This window comes from Budorcas taxicolor, chromosome 5, assembly GCF_023091745.1.
Source record: "Budorcas taxicolor isolate Tak-1 chromosome 5, Takin1.1, whole genome shotgun sequence".
Taxonomy (NCBI): domain Eukaryota; kingdom Metazoa; phylum Chordata; class Mammalia; order Artiodactyla; family Bovidae; genus Budorcas; species Budorcas taxicolor.
In genome coordinates this window covers 101,859,120-101,878,472 of record NC_068914.1, presented here as the reverse complement: position 1 = coordinate 101,878,472, position 19,353 = coordinate 101,859,120, and the positions used below count along the sequence as shown (strand labels likewise).

Here is a 19,353-nt window from a genome sequence, read left to right as displayed (position 1 = left end):
CATGCAAATTAATATCAAATTAAATTTGTTCTAAGTTACATTTTATTATAACACCAATTTCTGTTCACTGACGTCTGAGCAAACATGGACAGAAATCAGTGTTGCTAATTTGGTGATACATGTAATTTTTTAAAAGCAAAAAGAACACTACTCTGAACACTTATCTTCCTGTGCCCAAATGAAGAAGATAAAACAACTACTAGAAGCTGAAAAGAAAAGAGACAAAGCAAGAGATGTTATCTACTTGAGTTTATTCTGTTCTTTTTAAAAAAAGGAAAAAAAAAAAAAAGAGAGGTGAGGGATGGAAGGGGAGATAACCCATAAACACTGTGAATAGGAACCAAGACTCCAAGACTTGGGTGTACTCCCCCACTCCTCAACCTCAGTTCTCCAAGAGACTCCCACCCACCCAATTTTCTTTTAAACAAGACACCCAAATCAGCAGCAAAGGTACCTGGGATAGTCACTGAGATCTTGAACACTGGGGATAGGAGGGAGAGAGAGAAGTCCAAAAAAACAGGAGTTAGGGGAAAAAGGGAAGGAATGAGGGAGAGGCTAGGCTCTGGAGGACGGAGTCGGGCCATGAGAAGTGGAAGTGAGCCAGTTCGGGGATACCCCTCCCGACTGCTGCTGCCCACGTTCCCCAGGACCCCAGAGAGCCCCACGGTTTGTTCTGCAGTCCATCCCCTAATCCCCGAAGGCCTCACAGGCCCAGCTCCAAGTCCTCAAGCTCCTCCTCCAATGCCCTCCTCCTCGCTAGCTTCTCCAGCTGCTCTTTGCTGGGCTGGCTGATTTCTCCAGCCTGGATCCGCTGCTGCAGCTCTTCCACCTGCCGAAGCTTCTTCTTTAGGTTCTTTATCTTCTTGGCCTTCTCAGTGGTGGTAGTTGAGTCGGATTGGTCTGAGGCGGCCGTAGGCACTGCCCGGGAGGCCTGTGGGGCACTGGGGACCTGAGCTGTCTCTCCCAGGGACACCTTCTCAAGAGTCCGGCTCAAGGCCTCCGCCTCCCCTTTCTCTTGCTGCTGCCGCCTCTTCTCCTTCCGCTTCAGGTTGCGTTTGGCGGTCTTGGAGAGCGCTGGCTCACCGCCTTCAGGCCTGGATGTGGAGATGGGGGCAGTGGCCTCTGGGCTCAGGCCGGGGGGCAATTCTGGTTTACTCTTGAAAAACTTCACATACTTGTTCTCATACCTGTGGGGAACAGTGTCAAAGAATCACTGACTTTTCGAGTCCTTTTCCCAACCTCATAATTTACATCAGCCTTTTCATTTTCCTGCTGCCTTCCTCTCCCTCCAAGCCCTCCCCAGCTTTCCTCAGCTCTGCAGATTGGAGGGTCCCTAGGTTTTGGTGGCTCAGATGGTAAGGCCTGCGATGCAGGAGACTCAGGTACGATCCCTGGGTCAGGATGATCCCCTGGAGAAGGGAATGACAATCCACCCCAGTATTCTTGCCTGGGAAATCCTATGGACAGAGGAGCCTGGTAGGCTACAATCCATGGGGTCGAAAAGAGTCAGACCGAGTGACTAACACACACGTAGGTGCTAAAGCTCTGGATCTCTGAATGCTTTTACAGATTCTGCTGATCAGAGGCCCTAGAAACTGGACTAGTCAGTCATTTGGTTACTCATCCTTCACTCACCCCTGAATCCCAGCCCCCTCCTTCCATTTCTTAGGATCTTGGGACCACGAAATTCACATGCTCTTTCTTGCTGTATGGGGCCCATTAAATACCCCCACCTCATGCCTAACCACTCACACTGGGACCTCCTCCTGGGGCACATAGCCTTCTTTCACCCTCCGCTGCTTTCGCCAGGTCCCGTCAGGTCGCTGTGTTGAGGCGATGTACTTGCCTGAAATGGGAGAATTAGGTTGGAGAGTTACTCTAATTTTCAAATAGCTCCCAAGATGAAAGAATGCATGAGTGCACAGTTTCCTCCAGTCCCTTCCACTAAATGCACCCAATAAGGCATTCTTTTCTCATATCAACCTTTACTCTCTATTTACTGAGTGCCTATACACTGTATAATACTCCATTCCTGCCCTCAGGGAGTTTCTGTCTTTATAATCTAGTTGGCAAGATGTGGCAGACACAGAGGAAGTTTAAAAAAACACAAGCAACATTAGGACATCAAAAGACAGTACATGAATAAGAAGCCAGAAAGGGCAAAAACAAGAATCATAAGAGGGAGAAATAACCAGAGATGTTATAGAAAAGAAGTTTTACTAAGGTGGATGGTTAAAAACATTGGTCAACTTTCAGGAATCCATACTGTAGAAATAAAAGGGCCAGCACACAAGGCTATATGCAAAGGATGCTCACATTATAATAATGTTGCTACATTATTTAAATTAGCAAAAAGCTGAAAACAACTTAAATAGCCATCAACAGATGAGTGACCAAATAGCTGAAGGTCATCCGCAGGATATAACACCATGTTATTAAAAAAAAAGTTAGAAAAAAGAAATGAACTGACCTTGAATGGTATCCATGATATACTAAGTGAAAATGCAAGCTGCAGGATAATATGTAGAGATCCTCAAACTTTTTTCAGAATCTCCCATACACTCTTATTTTGTAATATTATACATTTCATGATGAAATTTGTTTTTAAATCATAGCCATTAATGTTATCAGAAAACTCTTTACTGTGAAGCTCTTGTGCTCACAGTGGCAGATACAAGTTTTCCAAAATTCTAATTTCCACTTGAAGGCTTGAATTTTATCACTGGCAATAAGCACTGTCAGTTGATTTCCATGAAATGACAGGCTCACTTCTTTACAGGAAAATGCCTATCAGATACTCAGGTCTGAATTATAGTTTGTCAGTCTTTCTTCCAAGTAAAAATAGAGTTCCATGAAGAGGAAGCTTGTTCAGCTTGCAAGCTGGACAACTGTGCCAGTGCTATTCCTTGAGACGCCACGTCACTTCAGGGGGCAGCAGTGTCTCATGCTTCCCTCCCATTTAATTCACAGAGAACACTAAAAAGACGTAATTTTCAGTTATAAGTAAGTTCTGGGAATATCAGGCACAGCATGGTGGCTATAGGCAGCAAAGCTGAATTATATACTTGAAAGTTGCTGTGAAGAGTTTTCATGTTCTTATCATAAATCAATGAAATGGTAATTATGTGGGGTAAAGGGTATGTTCAGTTCAGTCACTCAGGTGCGTCCAACTGTTAACTAACCTTATTGTGGTAAACCTTTCACAACATATGTAGTGTATCAAATCAAATCACTACATTGTACATCTATAACATTGTACATAATGTTTTATGTCATACCTCAATAATGCTGGAAAAATAATAAAAAGGTGTATTTAAGGGCCAGCCAGGGTTTAATCAAATTAATAATTTTTAAACTTTCGAAATAAAAAAAATTTTTGGCCATGCCTCTGGGCATGTGGGTCTTAGTTTCCTGACCAGCGATCAAACCTGTGCCCACTACAGTGGAAGCGTGGAGTTTTACCACTGCACCGCCAGGCAAGTCCACAATTAATCATTTTTATTGCATCATCAAGGACATTCTTAAGTGAAACTGGCATTATTTATTATAAGCATGTAGCAGTGAAGAACACAGTAACTAGTACAATGTTGGTCCCGCCACCTTGATTAGTGGTAAAGGGTCACAGTTTTACTCACCATTCCTTTTGTACCCTCAGTGCAAACACTTCAACCCAGTAAAAGAGGCAAATAGCATCTTACTATATTATCAAACTAGCTGTGCTTGTAGACCTCTGGAAAGGGGCTTAGGGAATCCCGAAGGCTCCTGGACAACATTTGGAGAAGTGCTGGTGTAGAGGAGGCTCCCATTCTTGTTGGGGCAAGGACAGGCACTTAGAGGCCCTTATGGTTTGTGTACAGGGACAAAGGGAAAGGTGTGGAAGGACACATACCAAGATTATCAAGACCTTAATGCTGGTTACCTTAAGAGGGGCAACCTGGAAGAAGACGTGGTAGAAACCACTAACCTTTAATAACATAAGTTTCACAAACATATATTTATATCTTATGTTACATGTTTGTTTGTTTGTTTGTTTTACTATAACTTGTTTTAAAAAGGGGAGGCAAGAAAGTAAAAAAGATTAAAAAAATAAAAAGTCAAGTCTAGAGCCTCCCACATGGATTACACAGTGTTATCTGTGTTCATAATGCAAATATCATTAATAAACTAAAACCAAAAAATATAAATGAAAAAAGGGTAAGATTTGACAGGTAGGGGGGATGGGAGAAAGGACAAACATGAGCCAAGAAAGGCTGGATTGCGGGGACGGCCTGGAGTATGCAAGGAGCAGACAACAGAGGGTGCACAGGAGAACCAGACAGCTCATGTTGGGGAATAATGCAAAGCCACGTCAAAAACTACAAATAGGGCCATGTCTTAGAAAGTCTTAAAAACAAGGTCAAGGAATTCGGAATTTATCGGTGAATGAAAGAGGGACACTGAGAACATCGCTTAGCTGCAACAGCTTAGAGACAAAAATAAAAACTCAATAAAGAGAAAACAGAGGCTCTACTGAGACAGGACTGAGATTAGGGCTTTGGAGAAAGAATCAAACTAAAGCAAATGAAAACAGAAGGAGAACAGATTCTAAACAGAATCCTATTCTAAAACAAAGTTTCTGACATGGCAGTGTACACGGCCTGGGCAGGAGATGGTGACTAGACCAGCCTGGCTGAATCAGGGCTGATGTAAAGTAAGTGAGAGAATGTTCAGACTTCGAAATGCCAGTTAAGGAGTTTAATATCTGGCACATGGCATGCATTCACTAAATAGCTGTCAAATGAATGAATCTTTTATCCATTGCAGAGTTTTAGGGCAATTAATCTGGCATGATGAAAAGATGAATTGTTAAGGGAAAACATTGGAAACTGGGGAAATCAGTTAGGAAAAAAAGACTGCAATAATCCTGGCATGAGACAGAACTGGCTGAAAAAGGAAAGGAAGAGAATGATGCCAGATACATTATCAAAGAAACAACAGCACTTGGTAATTCACTGACTAGGGGAGGGGTAAAGAGTTTTAAAGTCAAAGACAACACACTTTGTTTCAGTAAAATCAATCTTGAAAATTTAGCATGAGGAAATAGTTCCAACTGGAAAAAACAATGAAAAAAGAGACAGTAATCGTGAAGCCATGGCAGTATTTATAAACAGCTAAAAATTAAAAACAAACCACATCTAGTTATACAGGAATGGTTTACAATACAGCCAGTAAAAAATGATAATTTTAATCATTAATGTGATGTAATGGAATGTAAAACATATATATACTATGATTTCTAATATTAAATGTTAGAGTCATAAATTACAAAAAGAATGTGCTATATGCAAAGCTGTTTGGTGACTGGATTATGAATAACTTTTCCTTTCAAAAATTCCCATTAATGTTGTTATATTGTGGGGTTTTAAAAATCTCATTTTGGGTTTCAGATCTAAACGGCTTAGAGAATGAGTACACAAAGGAGGGTGAAATTATTTTTGACCAGGTGACTTATAAAGATTTTATGTAGGATGAAGCAACTTTGTGATCTTGGGAAGACAAGCAAGATTTAGACAGGTAGGGGTAGGGGTGTGGTTATGAGGAAAGAGAAGAAAGGGAAGTATCTCAGGCTTATGCTGCTAAGTCACTTCAGTCGCGTCCAACTCTATGCGACCCCAGAGACGGCAGCCCACCAGGCTCCCCCATCCCTGGGATTCTCCAGGCAACATAAATAAAGGGACAAATTACTCTAGTCATTCACCTGCCTAAATTTCTTCCTGAATTCCTGTTTCCCTCAGCGTATTTGGATGGCCATAAAACCACACACAAAAGCCTTCTTGACCCTGGTCCTGCTAGTCTCCAGCCTCTATGCTGCTCTGGCTACTGAAATAGTCACAAATCTCACCTGACTGTGTCTGTAATCTCTATGCTCTTCCTTTGGCGTGGAATAGACTTATCTTTATTCTTAATGACTGCTGGTCTTTAATTTTTAGGGGCTCCAAAATCACTGCAGATGGTGACTGCAGCCATGAAATTAGGAGACATTTACTCCTTGGAAGGAAAGTTATGACCAACTTAGACAGCATATCAAAAAGCAGAGACATTACTTTGTCAACAAAGGTCCATCTAGTCAAGGCTATGGTTCTTCCAGTGGTCGTGTATGGATGTGAGAGTTGGACTATAAAGAAAGCTGAGTGCCAAAGAATTGATGCTTTTGAACTGTGGTGTTGGAGAAGACTCTTGAGAGTCTCTTGGACTGCAAGGAGATTCAACCAGTCCATCCTAAAGCAGATCAGTCCTGGGTGTTCATTGGAAGGACTGATGTTGAAGCTGAAACTCCAATACTTTGGCCACCTGATGCAAAGAGCTGACTCATTTGAAAAGACCCTGATGCTGGGAAAGACTGAGGGCAGGAGGAGAAGGGGATGACAGAGGATGAGATGGTTGGATGGCCTCACTGACTCAATGGATATGGGTTTGGGTGGACTCTGGGAGTTGGTGATGGACAGGGAGACCTGGCGTGCTGCAGTTCATGGGGTTGCAAACAGTTGGAAATGACTGAGCGACTGAACTGAACTGGTCTTTAAAGGTCAAGTTCAAGTATAAACTCCTCAGTAAAATCTTTCCTGACCTTTCCACCCCAAACCCATTTAGAAGTTGCCCTTTGTGCACCCACAGCACCTGTTTTGGCCTTTTATCAGGATCTAATGTTTAACATGATTGTTTGCTTGCTTGAGAGCAGAAACTTTGCCTTTGATCTTTGAAGCACAGGGCCTGAACCATGGAAGACTGTAATCAATTCAAATTAATGAATAAATAAATCTAAATGTCATATTAGGGAACAGTAAGAATCCAGCATATTTTGGGCAAAAAACACATGTAATGGGAAAAGAGACTAGAAGTAAGTCAGAATATGAAAGATATCCACCTCTTCTTGAGCTTGAACTCAAGCTTCCTAATGTGAGAGAACAATGAAGGCCATTAAGGGAGTGGAGATGATCTGCTCAAAGCAGTGCTTTAAGAAGATTAACCTGAAAATGTGTAACATAAACTAAAGGCAGAGGGAAAAAAAAAACCAACAATAGTTTCAATGTGAGAAGACTTGATTTAAATGGTCTGTATGGATGTTGAAAAGAAAATGAAAGAGAAATTTATTATTAAGAGTAAGACGGGATCTGCCAAGACTGCCAATATTTGAATGAGAGGAAGTCATCGCGCTACAGTGGATTTAATCTGGTGCTTTTCACGTACTTTTCACAACATATCTGTGGGTACACGAGCACACAGTAATAACATTCTTCACACGTGGATTTTAAATGTTTATTGAATACCTGCTGTTGTGGCAGGCACTGTAACAGGAACTAGGGATACAACAATGAATAAATAAAGCAAGCAAGGGTCTTGCCTTTTTGTAGCATTCATTCTAACGAAAAAGAAAGGTAAGAGCACTAACTGCAATATCACTCTTGAATGTGGACAACTTGGAGGAGAACATAAACTACTGATATACAGAAAATCCAACGGATAAGACAATTTTGTGAAAATGACTAATTCAACTCTAGGAAGGCAGTGTTTTTACATGGAATTAAGGAGAGACAGCTGGGGCTTCCCTTGTAGCTCAGTCGGTAAAGAATCTGCCTGCAGTGCAGGAGACCCGGGTTTGATCCCTGGGTCAGGAAGATCCCCTGGAGAAGGAAATGGCAACCCACTCCAATATTCTTGCCTGGAGAATCTCATGGACAGAGGAGCCTGGTGGGCTGCTGTCCATGGGGTCACAAAGAGTCAGGCATGACTGAGAAACTAACACATTAACATACAACATAAGGAGAGAAAGCTAGAAAAGGACTTTTTAAGTAAACTGCATAGAGATTACAGGTGAAGGCTTAAGGCTAGTAAATATGCAATGTGAGAAAATATAGGGACAGAAACTTCTTGAACAGCCATCCTAACTGGAAACCCTTGGAGATACAAACAGCCCATTATCACAAAAGAGCACCTATTTTATGTTTTCTTTGGTTTCACTCTCTAGCCTTGATGGTATCCAAGTGAAGTGAGGTGAAAGTCACTCAGTCACGTCTGACTCTTCGAGACTCCACGGACTATACACAGTCCATGGAATTCTCTAGTCCAGAATACTGGAGTGGGTAGTCTTTCCCTTCTCCAGGGGATCTTCCAAAGGTACAGTCAAAAAGGAAGGAGAGATTTACAGATTCCTAAACCTAGAAATAAAAACCATGGGCAGAATATCAAGATTCTTAGGTAGAATCTTTTTTTTTTTTAAGTACGTATTTACTTTTATTTATTTAATTTGGCTTTGTGGGTCTTAATTGTGGTATGTGGATCTACTTCCCTTATTAGGGATCAAACTCAGACCCCCTCCAGTGAAAGCGCAGAGTCTTAACCACTGAACTGCAAGATAGTGCCCTCAGGAGGCATCTTTGAGAGAACCAAAAACAAAGAGGTTAGACACTGCTACTGTAAGAACTTTGTAAATTGTTATTTCCTAACATCTCTTGTTTTATAATCCTCAATCTGTTTGCTTAAATTGAAAAGGGCCTAGTTTTCGGGGGGGGGGGGGGCAGGAAGACAGTGAAGATAAAACACAGGAAGGCTTGAAAGAACTCCAAGGGGTGACATGGAAGTGACTGTTAAAGGTGTGTTGAAGCCCTGGTGCCTGCTTCAAAGTTAAGATCAGGGTTACAGATCTGAGCCTGAGGATGACCTCGGGGCCACCAATTATAAGATTCAGGTGTGGTTTCTAACATAGAATATTAAAAAAGAAGATCCAATTTGGAGGAGTGACCCCAGAAAAACAGTCCTGATTATTTTCCTCAAGAAAGAAAAGGTGTCAGCAACACCAGGAAGTAATCCTAGAAAAGAAAGACTGGGACAGTACTATTCCATGGAGACCAAGACTCTGAAGTCAGGCCAGGTGATTAACAGTATTAAATACTACAAAGGGATTAAGGAAAAGGAGAACTGAGAAGAAAGAGGTTATTGATTTTGGCAATTTGGAAATCCCTAATTATGTTCAAGAATACAACTTCAGAAAAGTAAAGTGGTCAGAAGCCAGACTACAAATTAATTAAATGCAGTAAACATTTATTGAAAGCCTATGAGAAAAGTCCTCTACTAATGCAACGGAAATTATCAAGATCAGTAAATCGGCCCCCCCGCTTTCAAGAAATTTACAGTTTAAGTAAGAAGGGTGGACAAGTTAGGTAAACAAAGAATAAGATAAAAATATAAATGTCTTGGGACTTCCCTGGAGGTCTGGTGGTTAAGACTGCACTCTCCCAAGCACGGGTCATGGATTTGATCTCTGGTTGGGGAACTAAGATCCCGTATGCTGCATGGTTCTGCCAAAAATATGTAGATATAGATATATATGAATGTTTTAGGTATCCTTAAGAGACACTGATACATACTAATAGGAGAGTTCAAGAGAATAAATAACCACACCCTATCTGATGGGGGAAAGTGACACGAAATTAGGAAAAACTCAGGGACTTGACCTCAAAGACTATGTAATAGTAGTTAATAATAACAATAGTAAATCAGTGGCTGATATTTGTGTAGGCAGAGAAAGAAAGGGCATTCTAAGAATAACAAGAAGCAAAACTATGGCAGTGTAGGGACTTCTCTGGTGGTCTAGTGGCTAATACTCTATACTCTCAATGCAGAGGACACAAGTTTGATCCCTGCTCAGGGAAACAGATCCCACACGCCATACCTAAGAGTTTGAATGCCACAACCAAGAGCTAGTGCAGCCAAATAAACAAACATGACTAAATAAATAAAAGAACCTTTCAGAAGCAACACAATTTTTTTCAAATATTTATTTATCTGACAGAGCTGGATCTTAGCTGTGGCATGTAGGATCTAGTTCACTGACCAGGGATCGAACACAGGACCCCTCCATTGGGAACTCGAATTGTTAGCCTTTGGACAAGGGAAGTCCCAAAAACAGTTAAAAAAAAAAAATGATGGCACTGCAAAACTCACAGTATGTTGAAAACAATTAGGAAAGAACATTAATAAGTAGCCATAACACACCAGGAATTTTACATATTCCTGGTGATTCTAGACAATAGGTAGATTATCATCATCTACAGCTGAGGAAACAAAGTCTTCAAGAGATCGAAGATATGATTAAGATCACAAAGGCAGCATGTATTAATATGTGCAATCTGAACTCCTTACATATCAGCACACTGCTATTTCCCTTGCTTTATACTATACTGCCCAGTTTCACTGGAGGATTTAAGCAGAGACATAGTATGTGATGGGCTTTCCTTATGGCTCAGCTGGTAAAGAATCTGCCTGCAATGCGGGAGACCTGGGTTCAATCCCTGGGTTGGGAAGATCCCCTGGAGAAGGGAAAGGTTACCCACTCCAGTATTCTGGCCTGGAGAATTCCATGGACAGTCCATGGGGTCATAAAGAGTCGGACACGACTGAGCGACTTTCACAATAATAGTATGTGATGATACTGTATTGAAAAGTGGTTTGTAAAAAAAAAAGTGGTTTGTGCTCATACTAGAGAGGAGTATCTTTAATGTAAGAGCAAATAGGCTGTATGTTAATTTAATAGTCAATTCCAAAAAGATGACAGCAGCTACCCTTTATTGAGTGTTTGCTTCATGCCAATTAATATAAACATTCAGTATTTGTATTAATTTGCCCAAAGTTACAATGTCAGTAAACTGTAGAATTCGAATCCAGGCTGTGGGTTTCGAAGGCTGCTTTTTACACTACTATTGTGTATTGTGTTATAAGTGAAAAAGAATACCAGAAAGTTCAACCTCACTAGTAATCAAAGGAAATAAAAATTAAAACAATAAAATATTATTTTAATCTATCAAAACAGTAGAATTTTTAAAGATGAGAATTCCAATGTAGTCAAACAAGTGCTAAAACCTGTATTTTCACATATTGTCAATGGTAAAATCCTTTAGAAAGCAATCTAAGCAAGAGAATAAGGTAGTCCTAACATTTAGCAGCATTTCCAAAAAATATTGTTATATAAAAACACTACTTCTGTAAGATATTAACAACGGTTACCCCCTAAAATTTGTTAAGTTTGAGAAATTCTGGGTTAAACACAGGAAAAAAATTTTTTTGTTCTTATCAACAAAGACTTAAGCACATATTCTTATTCATGTGAATATTCTGATGGGAATATGGTTTACAGTGTTTCCTAAATTTATTTGACCACAGGAACCTTATTTTTATTTTAGCCTTTTATTTTATAGCACTTCTCATAGGACTACTAAGTGTTCTGAGAGTTACATCCTGGAAAGCACAGCCATTCAGCATGATCCAAATTATGTTAAACAGATAATGCTATATATGTGCATAGAAAGAAAAACTAAAAGGAAACATTAACTGTAGTCATCTTTGGGCTCTGGAATTACCAAACATGCATGTGACTTATACTTTACACTAGTTATGAAAATATTTTCCAAGTTTTCTATAATCAATATGAATTTTATAATTAATTAAAAATAAATAAAAGTTTGTACCCTCCAATCCAGTAAGTCTGAGAAATCTATCCTGAGAAGAAATCCTAAATGCAGACAAAAACATTCATTGACTTTTTGTAACAAAAATTCTAGAAACAATCTGGAAGTCCAATAACAGAAAAAAGGTAAGAGAGGGTGCATGCTCAAACAATAAAACACTCTGCCAGTATTTTAAAAGATGTTTACAAAGAGTTTTTAATAGCAAGGAAAAATATTTTGTCATGAGGTTAAATGAAAAGGCAACATATAAAAACATAAATACCGTCTGATTAAAAAATGTTCTTAAAGTGCACAGAAAAATAAAGATCAGAAGGGTATATGCCAAATTTAACAGTTGACAAATTATACTGAACAAACATTACATAATTAAATTGCACTTGAGCAGTAATCTGGTAACAGTGTGTCAAACTGGAACAGAGAGACAGAGGTAGAACAACTATTTAGGAGGTCATGGCAATATCTGCAGGATAAAGGAAACTAGAATTTTATCAGGCAGTTAGATTGACTCAAGTACTCTGCTTGATACTTTGCACATATAATTTATTCTAAACCAAATCTTTACATAACAGTAACAATCACAGAACCATGTCTTAGGTACTGTCCATGTGCTTCCTTAGGACTTAGGTACTTTCTTAGGACTTCCCTGGTGGCTCAGATGGTAAGTAAAGCATTTGCCTACAGTGTGGGAGACCTGGGTTTGATCCCTGGGTCAGGAAGATCCCCTGGAGAAGGAAATGGCAATCCACTCGAGTACTCTTGCCTGGAAAATCCCATGGACAGAAGAAGGTGGGAGTCCATGGGGTCACAAAGAGTCAGACATGACTGAGCAACTTCACTTTGTTTCTTTTCTATGTGCTAGACATGTACGTTAATTCATTTAAATTTTAATTAATTCTCACAATAATCCTATAATGTAATAGTTACTATTTCTATTTCATTGATAAGAAAACTAAGTCTTGGATTCCCTAGGCTTAAAATTCCCAAGCCATATAGCTAACCAATATTCAAGACGGAATAACGGTAATGGCAGCAGGAGGAGAAAAATGATACTTTGATGGGGGCGGTGGGGTGAGATTGAAAGACAATGCGAAAATAACACCCCAGTTACATTTGTTGATAATAACAAAAACATCTAGTGTTCTGATCTTGGTTTCCTACATCATTCTTCAGTAAAAAGAACAAGGGCTCCTTGGAGAAATGGACAATTTTAGTTCTGGGACAGGAAATATACAAGATGAGCCTGGAGCACCTTCTAGTGTCAAAAAGGAAGCACTAAAAAACAACAAAAACAAAAACAAAAAACCCAAAACAACAAAAACCTACACTGATGAGGGTCTGTCAAAGGGACACAGGGCCAACTAAAAGAGCTCTCAATGTTCAAAGCTGGAAAATCTGAACAGTAAAATAAGTAAAATTACCCAAAGTCCATATTGATACAAATAAATTCAGTTCAGTTCAGTCACTCAGTTGTGTCTGACTCTTTGCAACTCCATGGACTGCAACATGCCAGGCTTTCCTGTCCATCAATAATATTGAATAAATGTATCGTGGAGAAGAGAAAAATCTGTGCAAATGAATTCCAAACAATGGGTATAAATATTACATTCTTAAAGAAGAATAACTCTTTAAGTGTGGACTGTGGATAGTGACTTTCTTCTGAAGAGTACAAAACAAAAAGGAGAAGGGGAAAAAAGTAACTTCACAGTGGAGAAATCTTACAAATATCACCTCCAGCAGATGATGGTAATTATCAAGAGTAAAAAAAAATCTATGTGATACTATGTAACTTCAATATAATGAAAATGTCACTTTACTTCTATGGTCCTTCCCTAAAAAGCACTTCAGTTCAGTTCAGTCGCTCAGTCGTGTCCAACTCTGCGACCCCATGAATCGCAGCACGCCAGGCCTCCCTGTCCATCACCAACTCCTGGAGTTACTTAATCCCAATCTAATCATGAGAAAAACATCAAATTCCTACAGAGGGGATCCTACAAAAATACCTGATCAATACTCCTCAAAACTGTCAAGGTCATCAAAAACAAGGAAAGTCTCAGAATCTCTCAGAGTTGAAGGTGACATGAGAACTAAATCTAATAAGGGATCCTGGAACAGGAAAAAAAAAAAAAAAAGGTAAAAACTGAGAAAATCTGAATAATGTATGGACCTTAGTTTATAACACTTCCCTGGTAGCTCAGATGGTAAAGAATCTGCCTGCAATGCAGGAGACCCCAGTCTGATTCCTGGGTTGGGAAGATCCACTGGAGAAGGGATAGGCTACCCATGCCAGTATTCTTGGGCTTCCCTGGTGGCTCAGCTGATGAAGAATCCGCCTGCAATGCACGAAACCTGGGTTTGATCCATGGGTTGGAATATTGGTTTATTAATTGCAATAATAATCTCATACTGAAGTATGATGTTAATAAGGGGGAAACTGAGTTTAAGGTATATGGGAATTGTCTCTATCATTTTCTCAATTTTTCTATAAATCTAAAACTGTTCTAAAAAATAGTCTATTTAAAATTTAAAGAGGAAGAAATAAAGAGAGAAATGATGCAATAAGTTCATCTTAGGTTGGCTAGAACAACGGTGCCTTTAGCAGAAATAAGGAAGGAAAAACTGCTAATGATTTTGGTCAGACTGGATTTTAGGTATGACAGTATATCCAAGAATAAAAGCTACTCACCAAACAATTAGAAAAGGGAACTGACAACTCAGGAGAGAAGCAGGTGCTAGAAAGAAGCCATTGTAAAGACTTAAGGAACAGGGAATTTCCTGGCAGGCCAGTGGTTAGGAGATTCATTCAGTACTTTCACTGCTGTGACTTGGGTTCAATCCCTGGTCAGAGAACTAAGATTCCGAAAGCCATGAGGCCAAAAAAGAAAAAAAAAGTTAAGGAACAAGTAAGCAGTAAGGAAATGGAAATAGTATGTGTGAACCTGATATTCAAATCAAGCTATGAACAGGAAGGAAACGGAAATAACAGACCTTAACTTCTCAATGAAATAGAAAGTGAGGCCAGTTGCCACAGGGAGAAGGGAAAGTCACAGAGCTGAGAAAGGTAGGGAAAATAGCCATGTTAGGATGTAAGCATATGGAGAAAGAAGAACTGGATGCAACTTCCCTGGTGACCCAGTCGCTAAGACTCTGTTCCTAAGGCAGAAGGCTCAGGTTTGATCCCTGGTCGGGAAACTAGACCCCACACGCTGCCACTAAGAGTCTGCATGCTGCAACTAAAGATTCTGCATGCCACAACTAAAGACTCAGAGCAGCCAAATAAATTTAAAAAAAATTTTTTTAATAGAAGAATTGGAGAAAATCCATGACCTTGACAGAAGTTAACATTGTTATATTATACCAAATGTTCTGCAGTCCATGCCTTTTCTCTAGCCATGTGCTATGGCCTAGAAGCAGAAGCCAAGAAGAAAGTTGGTGGGTGTGATTCAAGAGAACAGAAGTGCTTGCTTAGTACAGAAGATCAAAATGAATGAAGAAAGCAATGAGGATAGTGACTGGTCACAGAGGTCCAGCGGGCCAGCATCAAAAGTAGTCATACGGGGATTTCCCTGGTGGCGCAGTGGATAAAAATCCATCTGCCAATTCGAGGGACACCAGTTGGATCCCTGGTCCAGGAAAATTCCACATGATGTCCAACAACGAAGTGCATGTGCCACAACTACAGAGCCCGAGTGCTGCCAAATGCTGAAGCCTGTGCTCTACCACAAAGAGAAGCCAAGCACCGCAAGAGAAGCCCCTGCTCCTCACAACTAGAGAAAGCCCATGTGCAGCAACAAAGACCCAGCTCAATCAAAAATTAATTTTTTAAAAACTAAAAAAAAAGAAATAGTAGTCATAAAGGTGCTGGTAGACTCAATGAAATGAAATGGAAAAGAGGTCAAGGACCAGAGAAACTAAAGAGGGCAAAAAGCTGATTCTATGGGTGTGTGGAAGTAAAAAAGATGACTAAGAAAGTTAAAATCAGTGATGGGGAGCCCTGTCACTGGTGGTGTTCTGTGTAGTAGGATATGTAGTAGGTCCAGATTGCAGTAGTTCTGATGTGTAGCTGGCTTGAAAATTCAAAGGAAAATCAATAATCTCACATTGAGGAATTATAAAAGTATTGCAGGGACTTCCCTGTTGGTCTAGGGGTTAAAACTCCACCTTGCAATGCAGAAGACACAGTGGTTCCCCAATCCCTGGTAGGGGAACTAAGACCACACATGCCCTAGGGCAACTAAGTCTGCGTGACCCAACAGAAGATTCCACGTGACACAACAAAAATCCCCTGTGTGGATGCAGCCAAATAAATAATAAATATGTATCTATAAGTATTCCATAGATGCCGAGTGGAGACACTGAGAAACAGAATGAAATGATATGATACATCTTGTCCGTGGATGTTGGCCCTTAAGTTTTAGAGAAAATGCTACAATTGCATGGCAACATCTTCCAGGAGAATTACAGTGACAGTGGTAAAATCGATGATCTGGAAGCAGCAAGGGAAAGCAAAAGAGCAGTGTGATTCCTTCTCTTCTACACGGTCACATGAGAACAGAAGATACCTCTTGGGAGGGTAAGGTGAGATGTCATATCTGAATTTTCATTAAATCAGTTTAAAGAAAACAGTTAATAAGTAGAAATGTACTGGACAATGAGTAATATTTTCAAAAACCACATCAAAAGAGGCAAATTGAAGAAGTACCTACTATGTAGAGAGCAAGAGAACTTGTACCACTTTGAAAGGTGATGTTGCAGAGAAGTAGCAGAGACTTGGGTTGTCATTAGATACCATATGAGAGGTGGGTTGAGAAGTAACATGGAAAACAAGAAAAGCAAGAGGCATAAAAGGTATATTTTAAAACGGACTGCATGGACCAAAGTACACACACACACACTTCTATAGAATACAAATACACAATAAGGACTACAAAAAACAGTAACTCCTTGCCTTGCACACCATTTTATAAATCGCTTTCACATATAGTATCTTATTCGACTGTCACTGACTAGATATGCACATTTTTCCTAAAGATGAGAAAATTAGGATGGGGCATAGCCAAAATGAAAATCTTGATTCGCAGTTTTCAACATATCAGCCTCACATACACAGCAGACACTTCAGCATCTTGGAAAATCTTCTCTGACTAGAAGAAATAGTGGGTTCTATAAACTTGTCAGAGGACTTGAGAGGCCATTAGACACACTTCTCGTTTACCTTCTACCACCTCAGATCCCTCAACTCTTATCACCATCACCAGAGAAGGTACCGAAGGGTGACGGGTGGTGTTATCAAGGAGAGAACTCCAGCTGAAAGTTCTATTAGGTTCCTCTTCTCCTCACACCTCTGGACCTCAATGAACCAACAATTAAGATGAGTTAGAGTGGAAAAAGAACTATGTAACAATGAGGAGGTCTCCAACAGATACAGCTTTGATAAATAGTATTTAAACGGGGCTCCGGTAGGGTAGAAAGCAGGTACACTGAGAGATGGGGGAGGGGAAAAGGGGGGGGATCAAGAATTGGAGGGAATTGAGAGTGGAGGCGCCCCCAAGGCTGAAGAACCCCAGAGAGATATGGGATTTCCAAGTGCTGGAGAAAAGCTAAGGGCTCGTGAGGGTCCTGGATCAAGGACCAGCATTGAAGGACCCCAGGGCTTGGGTGACCGGAAGCGGAGACCCCCCAAACAAGAGACCAGAAGGGGGCGCAGGTGATACCCCGTAGGAGAGAATGAATGGGGAAGGCGGTCCGGAGGGCGGGGCAAAGGAGGGGCCCCGGGATGGGCGGGGCACAGACCCCTTTCTAAGTCCAAACCCCTGCCCCGAGAGCCCGGGGAGAAGCGGTTCCGCGTCTCCCGCACTCACCGCCGGTCTCGTCAGTTACATAGGGAGTCGCCATCTTGAAAACGCAAACCACTTCCGGCGTGAGCGGGCTGGGGTCCCGCCCCCCTCCCCACCGGAAGTGGAGTCCAGATCGTAACAAGCCACCATTTTAGTCTTAAAGGGAGAGTACACCATTTGGTGGACAGAAGTGAAGGAGGCGTAAAGAAGCTGAAGACTAAAATAAAATAAGAGCCGTAGCCTCTTTTACTGCCATTGATACCAGTATTGAGCGCCTGCTACGTGTATAGCAGTTCTCTAGGCGCCGAGAGAAGTTCCGAGGCACAGCCCCAATCCTCACCGGCACTCTTCGTCTGTCTAGGACCTGCGGGAGAAAAGGGGGCAAGGCCCACCTGCATCCAGAAGGCGGGGGAGAGGGAAGGCCAGTAAATGAGGAAAAGAAGGTTATTCATGTCCTGGCCTGCGCCCAGGTTCCAGAGCCGCTTGGGGATACGGGGCGGGGCAGGCAAACTCCGGGAACGCACTGGGGCGCACCAGTGTTGGGGGCGAACGCAAGACCCCAACTGACCCTCTCTTAGAAGGTGGGGAGGTAGAAATCGCGCGCCGATTGCCCTTGGCCGCTCAGCTCAACCCTCCCGAGAGAGACGCGCGAGAGAGACGTGCAAGGCCGAAGGCGCTGCCTGTCGGTCATTTATCCCCGCAGCTACAGGGTTGCCGGCGACTTCTACGGCTGAGAAGGCGCGGTGGGCGGGCGGGGCGGATAGCCCCGGCCTGGCCCTGCCCCTGGGGCGGCCCCAGGGACTCGGGCGGTGAAGTGACGACGGCCCAAGTTTGCTCTGGCCTTCGACCCGGGAGCCTCCTCGGGCTCGCCCCAGGGTCAGAGGGTGAGATGAAGGCTGCTGGGCGGACCCAATTAGTATTCTAATTAAGCTCGGCCAAGTCTCAGCGCTCTGGGGACCCAAATCCGGGCAAAACGCCAATAATCTGAGCCGCACGGTCACTCCCTTTGCAGCCCTGCTCTGCCCCGTGTCTCCCTTTTCTCTAGAGGAACCCAAATGTTCTCCCTCCCCCGCTTTTTTCGGCAGCTCTTGTTCCTTCAGGGCTAAGTCCTGCTAAACTCGTTTCCCCCGCAGCTTGGGAGGGGCCGGCTACAGGTTCCTCTCCTCTCCTCAGGTGTCTGCCCTGCCTTCCCCCACCCCCCCTTGTTGTTTTTTCCTCATCAACAGTTTTATCTTCTTCCAAATCCCCACTTTGGTCTAGGTTAATGTCCTACAGAAAAAGTGACCACCTCCAACACTAGGCTGCATGTCCCACTTAAAAAAGAAAAAACAACAACCCTGCTGACAGCAATGGCTGACTGGGAATTTACTAAAGCTTTGAAATGAAGCTTCAGAAGTTTTATGGGGTCACAGCTTGCCTTCTCTCCCGTACTCCACCTTCCTGACTTCCACCAGAGGCCCAGCTCAGAAAATCTCAAAAAGACTCGTGTAAAAACTGATATGCATTCAATACAGAGTCATTGCAAGTGTTCTAACACTGCCATCCTTAACCCTTCGCCCTTCTTTCACCAATCGTTCTTCAGCCCTGCTGGATCTCCTTTCCATAACCCTGTTACTAATGATTAAAGGTAAGAGTGAGATGAAGTCTCTAACAACTAGAGGAATGCATTGTTCCTGCCTGTACTATCTGAGGTACTTTCTGCAAGAATCAGTCCTAAAGTGGCTCCAGTTGACCACCCAACCCTAGGCCCCCCACTGTGCCCTCAGACATCCTGTCTCAGCTCTGGGGCTGACAGGAAGTGAAACTCAATTTTCTGCATAGCAGACCTGCCTGGGACCCAGCCCTGAGCCCCGGATGTGCCACCTCCCCCCTCCACCCCAGGAGGAAGAGGAGAACGAAGAGGCTGGGGAGAACAAGGCTGTTGTTTTTTCCTTTCCCTTTGTTCTTTGCGGTTTCTTTCTTTCTGATTTTTATGATGTGGTTGATTAAAGAAATGAGCACCTGGAACTGTAGGCATT

The 19,353-nt window shown here is 41.9% G+C and overlaps 1 protein-coding gene across 2 annotated transcripts; it reads right to left on the bottom strand.

Annotated features, from left to right (window-relative positions):
* Positions 1-234: 234 nt before the first annotated feature.
* Positions 235-17,396, bottom strand: PYM1 (PYM homolog 1, exon junction complex associated factor). 2 transcript variants are annotated; one of them, XM_052640744.1, is made up of 3 exons: positions 17,360-17,396; positions 1,753-1,846; positions 235-1,187 (listed from the first exon to the last, which is right to left on the bottom strand). In XM_052640744.1, exons 1-3 carry the CDS (start codon positions 17,391-17,393, stop codon positions 704-706), a joined length of 612 nt encoding a protein of 203 aa, XP_052496704.1. In that variant the 5' UTR covers positions 17,394-17,396; the 3' UTR covers positions 235-703. The 2 variants fall into 2 exon arrangements, with proteins under 2 accessions (XP_052496704.1, XP_052496703.1); XM_052640743.1 differs by lacking the exon at positions 17,360-17,396 and adding an exon at positions 16,714-16,820.
* Between the last annotated feature and the right edge of the window lie 1,957 nt (positions 17,397-19,353).

Coding starts and splice junctions, on each gene's coding strand:
- PYM1 (XM_052640743.1), bottom strand. CDS start 16,750: ATGGTGATAAGAGTTGAGGGATCTGAGGTGGTAGAAG. Junction 1,847..16,713: donor GGGATCTGAGGTGGTAGAAG/GTAAACGAGAAG, acceptor CTCCCATTTCAG/GCAAGTACATCGCCTCAACA. Junction 1,188..1,752: donor CCCCAGGAGGAGGTCCCAGT/GTGAGTGGTTAG, acceptor TGTTCCCCACAG/GTATGAGAACAAGTATGTGA.